The sequence below is a fragment of the Rhododendron vialii genome, chromosome 1a (assembly GCF_030253575.1).
Source record: "Rhododendron vialii isolate Sample 1 chromosome 1a, ASM3025357v1".
Lineage (NCBI taxonomy): Eukaryota > Viridiplantae > Streptophyta > Magnoliopsida > Ericales > Ericaceae > Rhododendron > Rhododendron vialii.
Window position 1 is genome coordinate 345,496 of NC_080557.1, and position 5,518 is coordinate 351,013.

The window sequence follows — 5,518 nt, forward strand, 5'->3', positions numbered from 1 at the left end:
CAAAAAAAAAAAATCATAAATAAGGGAAAAGTTTGAAAGCAACCGTCTTTATTGTCTTTTTTTACTGTCATCTTATCTAAACCTTTTTCAATTCTCATCCATATATTTACATTTTTCTGATTCAATTCTAATCTATATATTTATATTTTTCTGATTCTTCTCAATGAGCTGCATGATTAAAGTATCGAACACGAATGATGAAGTTTGCGGATATGAACTTTTCACAGTGTGTGATCGACAATGTGTTATCGATCAATTTTTAAGAAAAAGTAACTAATTAAGTAGCAGCTAAGGAAACTAATTTATGGTCTTGAACCGGAAAAAAAACAGAAGAGAAAGGACCAGAGCTAACTAAACAAATTGAAGTCTTGAGACTAGGAGCACTAACTACAATTTGTGCTATGACCCCAGTCTCTACTTCAAGAGTTGATCACCACTTTGTGTTAAAATAAACACAAACATTTGTCCCAAATTGCTCACCCCATGTAAAACGGCTTGTAATTTTAAATCCAAAAAATCAAAATTTTCTGAGATTTTGAATTTTTTGCACCAAATTAAAGTACTTAATAAGTTATTTAATGTAGTGTACAAAAACTCCAAATGTCATGCATGCATGCAAATTTTTTTTCTTCTAATTCTCATATTACACCAGGAGATTAGGACAAAGATTTGGCCAGCGGGAGTACCTAATTAATTAATTAGGAGTATACATGAAACATAACTCATTTAAAGTAACAAGATAGATGCCATTGGCAATAACAAATATGCAATAATAAGGTTGGTTTACATGGACCGCAACTGACGACATGCGAACTCAATCTCAAGCCACACATCGTGAACACGGGTGACACAAATTAAGTTGGGGTGTTTATATTCCGGACATTCACATATTACGATTCACGTACTAAGAGAGAGAGAGAGAGAGAGAGAGAGAAGAATACCCCATGACTAAGTCTAGGAGTACTATTTTTGATGGATAGATTTACAGGCAGATTTTCTTTCCCCATTAAACCCCATATAAATCATGTCAGTAAAAGAGAAAGCAAAAGCAAAAGAAAAGAGAGGAAAAAAAAAAAACGATGACCTAAACAAAAGAAACTACTTCAGTTAGTACAACCTGTGAAATGATTGTCAGTTCCATCTCATCATCTATTCCAAAGTAAGTTTGACCCACCCACCATCTTCTGCTGCATGCAAACAAGCAAGCAAATCTATCTCACTTCCATGTCTAATATTGTCTTTTCATCTCTCTCTTACTTCACTTCCTGATGGATGAGAGAGAAAGAGATCATTCATTCCATGCCAAAAATTGGTGTCTGAAACACTGATGATGGTAGATTTGGCTTGGCAGATTGGAATGAGTGAAGAAGTGGGGATGGAGCTACCCAGTTTCCATAACTAGACCCTTGTTCATAACTGTTGCTGCTATTTAAGGCAATGGGTGTAGCAAAAGCAATTCCACTTGAACTTGTTGAAGTACTAGTACTAATGCTTTGTTGATGCTGCTGCAGCTGAAGGTAACCACCACCATTGAAGATGCCATTATTATGATTTGAAATAGTACTACTACTACTACCTGTATTGCAGAAGTCCATGCTGAATGGTGTTGTACTCTGGTAGAATGTACCACTGTTGGAAGCTTGGAAGAGAGGGGTAGTAGCACTAGGGTTTTTGGCATTGGTCAAAGAATTAGAGGAGCTGGGGTAGCCAAGGATTGACCAGTAATCTGCGGTACTGTCTTGTTTGATTGGGATAGCAAAGCTGAGTGTGGAGCTTGGTGGTTGTGACGGAAAATTCACCGATGATGCAGAGGAGAGATGATCTCGATCGTCCGAACGTCCTCCGTCAATGCTCTTGTTATCGGAAGCTGAATCCGATTGAGTTGTGGATTTTCCAGTGATTCCTCCGATGGGAAGATTGCTGTTGGCAATGCTCTTGACGTCATATCTGCTCATGTCAAAGTTAGTCACCGCGTTTAAACCCCGAAACTTGATTGCGGCAATGTCGTAGGCCTCGGCTGCTTCTTCTTGGGTGGCTGTGACACACAAGTTTTTAACTACCATCAAGATCATTATCCGAGTCACCAAATGACAATACAATCACACAAATTATAATTCATAGATTGTAGCATATATCTTTGTGGCAATGTCATATCTTTATGCCATATCTCCATTAAAAAGATCCATGCATCAATAGAACCCTTATTTTTATAAATTAAGTTGCCCGAACCAACTCATGCACACCTCAGGGACGAAATGCTCAGAAGTTAATCCCATTGACCAAATCAATGACTAGATTGGCTGGATTAAAGCTGGGAGTCTGGGACAAGACCCCTATATTTTTGTTTTTGATCGGCAAAAAGAATTATATTAGAAACTCGATAAGGGGTACATCGAGAAGGAGATGGCGAGCATCATAGAACAATCATGTGCAAACCAACTCTCCTGGGGGAGAAGACAAGACCAACCAAGAGTTGGTAAAAGAGACCCCTATATTGACTGGCCCTACCGGGTTTATCAAATTTAAAAGTCGTCTAACTTGAAACATAAATAAGCAAATCCCTAAGTCAAGAGGTCTTTAATTTGTTCATCTTAAACCAAATATGACACATTATTTTGGATCATTTTAATATCTTACAATCTCGATCTTTAGATGGTCTTATGACTCATCCACCAGCCAATTAATAAACTAATACCGAAGTTCTCAAAAAGAAAGATTTTATAGATTTTCATATCTTGGATGATTTTATAGGAAGTTTTCCTTCCTAGGGCATAAATGCAACAAGAAGAAAACGGCAAAAAAGAAAAGAGAAAATCAAACTCACTGAATGTTCCAAGGTAGAGATCTTTGTTGCCAGCAACTCTCCCTATTCTTGCCTGCCAACGACCATGTTGATGGTGCCTAACAAATTAATATAATCAAATGAACAAACAAGTCACTAAAAGTTGTCCACATTAATATTAAAAGCAAAACTCCAACACAGATAAATCAAACAAAAAGGCTTAGGAACACACTTTTAAAACACAATTTCGAATACAACTGTGTTCGAAGCCGTTAGATGTATGTGAGTCCGTGTGCATGGCTCTGAACACACTATTTTAGAGGTGTGTCTGGACCCTCGCTCTTAGCTAAAAGAGAAAGTAATCATGTACACAGTGGTCCATATATATTTTTGAAAACAACTAACCTTGTGACTCCCCTATAGATAGAGGCACCTCTAGAAAATCCACTACTTTTCCTGTAATGAGAGAAACAAGCAGCAATCCCAGACGATGAGTCATCAAAAGAAGCAGCAAATAATCTACCACCCGCATGCACCTAGCTAGCTACAAAAAGGAAAACAAAAACACAAACAAAAGACCTCGATGGGATGGAGTAATTCAGAGAAACATTCGTAATTAGTTACCTTCGAAGAGAAGCAACAAACTCTTGCCTAGTCATGTTGGTCATCTCCTCAAGTTCCTTCTCATAGTTCGATACCTTCAATATAGGAAAAAAGTGATATCAAACCATATATATCCGGCTTAGAGAGAGAGAGAGAGAGAGAGAGAGAGAGTGTGTGTGTGTGAGTGTGTCCGTGCAATTAACATACCGGAAAATTAGTAGTGGTGGTGGGACCCCAGTACTTAAGGGCAGCAAGATCATAAGCTCTAGCTGCTTTATCCTCTTTATCATAGCCACCTGAAACGATACAGAGTAAACAGCCATAAATAAACAGTGTCCATAAAAGAAGCTAGCCAAAGCAGATTAGATTCTGTAGCTTTGGATGCATGTAGAGGAATCTTTTTGCTAATTAAACAGATTGGATTGAACTGTAAAGACCACGAATTAATCTTACCCAAATAAACTGAAGATGATTCCGTAATTATCCCATATGGGCAGCAGCAATCATATTCCACGTACATGCCACAGAAACCAAAAACGCATTAGAATCTTCCCCACCGGCGCATGTTAGCACAAAACATAAAACCTCAAGTACTCCTATCTAATGACCAGAAAATCTCTCTCTCTCTCTCTCTCTCTCTCTCTCTCTCATGCACAGAGTCACACACAAACGCTCTTTAGTCTTCCCACACCAAGACAAAAGACTCGGATCTTGCGACACAGGAGTCGCAGGATAAGCGTTACACCTCACAAGCGCAGAATAGCAACAGTACAATACGAACACAAACCCTAAAAATAGATTAAAACAGGCCCGTTCATAGTACCTTGCCTTCCTTTCCGACTTTGCCCTTCTCTTCTGCAACTGTTATCCCACAAATGAGCTTCATATCTTCCGGTCCACCTATGCCTATTCACCGACATAACATCCGACCCTTAAATGTAATTCCAAGTTGTTTCTAGCTGAAGCACATATATGATATACATATATAACCTCAGTCCTCACTATATCGTACTACTAAAGTATTTGTACCTGGTGACACCTCTGTAAATAGAGGTCCTCTGGCCAAAGGTGTCGACGGCCTTCTTCGCCGCTTGTTCAGGAGGCGCCACCACCACCAACTGCTTCTGTGAATCATCATCAGCGATTTGCTCAGAAGAAAAGGCACGTAAAAAGCTTGCAGCTATTGTTTTCAGCTCCGAATCATATATCTCCTGAGCTTCCCCAGTAAACTGGCACGCATCAGTATCTCCAGCGGCGGCGGAGCTACAGCCGCCGCCGCCGAGAAAGTCTTCCAGTTTCGGACCGACGCCGCAGCCGCCTCCAGTGAATATGGACAGGTCTGTTGCACCGCTTGCATCTTCCACTTGCCTATTATCCACAACCCCACCTGTCAAAAGAAAAAGATTAACTTCTTCTATTTTACATATCTACAAAGATATAAATAGTGTCACATGGAGAGATCATAAGCTCTATTTTCTAGAGAGAGAGAGAGAGAGAGAAAGTACTATGAGAGTGGGGGTTGGGGGTGGCGAAGGCTTGGAAGAGGGAGAGGTGGGAAGAATCAGAGGGCAGGTGATGGTGGTGATTGGAAAGAGAGAATCCGAGCCAGTTCTGCTGAGAAGAAGAATCCATTGGGAGGAGAGAGCGTGAAAGAGATGTGGGGTGTATTTTTTTTCTTTGGAAAACAGCGTACTTCTAGAGAGAGAGAGAGAGAGAGAGAGATGGGTGTTTGAACCGATGAAGGAAGAGGTAAATGCTACCTATTGAAGAGGGTGAGGATTGACACAGATATAGAGGCAGGAAGAAAAGAGACGAAGAGAGAGAAATTGCACGAGGATCGAGATGGGTAATTTTTACTCCATCTCTCTCTGGAATGGAGGGGGGTAATGGTAATTACCATTGGTTATTACCACTAGACTAGACTAGACTAGATAGAGACTAATAAAACTATTGTATGCATGCACTGAGGTGGTGTAATGTAGCAGAGTATATTAATGCAGAGGGAAGCAAGTGGAAGAATTTCATGGGACGACCTGGGCGGTCTCTCTCTGGCCTGTCTGTTGACCGTAGAAAGCTGGACTTGACATCTTTACAGAAGGAGGGAGAGAGAGAGAGAGAGAGAGAGAAGAAAAG

General features: G+C 40.1%; 1 protein-coding gene across 1 annotated transcript; it reads right to left on the reverse strand.

The window, feature by feature from the left end:
• Positions 1-930: 930 nt before the first annotated feature.
• On the reverse strand, positions 931-5,345 carry LOC131336034 (AP2-like ethylene-responsive transcription factor AIL5). The gene is made up of 9 exons (XM_058371647.1): positions 4,891-5,345; positions 4,415-4,772; positions 4,209-4,291; positions 3,839-3,847; positions 3,593-3,681; positions 3,407-3,480; positions 3,188-3,238; positions 2,825-2,901; positions 931-2,035 (listed from the first exon to the last, which is right to left on the reverse strand). The coding sequence occupies exons 1-9, from the start codon at positions 5,015-5,017 to the stop codon at positions 1,293-1,295; spliced, it is 1,611 nt and encodes a 536-aa protein (XP_058227630.1). The 5' UTR covers positions 5,018-5,345; the 3' UTR covers positions 931-1,292.
• Positions 5,346-5,518: the final 173 nt, after the last annotated feature.

Coding starts and splice junctions, on each gene's coding strand:
- LOC131336034 (XM_058371647.1), bottom strand. CDS start 5,017: ATGGATTCTTCTTCTCAGCAGAACTGGCTCGGATTCTCTCTTTCCAAT. Junction 4,773..4,890: donor CCCCAACCCCCACTCTCATA/GTACTTTCTCTC, acceptor TTCTTTTGACAG/GTGGGGTTGTGGATAATAGG. Junction 2,902..3,187: donor ATCTATAGGGGAGTCACAAG/GTTAGTTGTTTT, acceptor TTAATTTGTTAG/GCACCATCAACATGGTCGTT.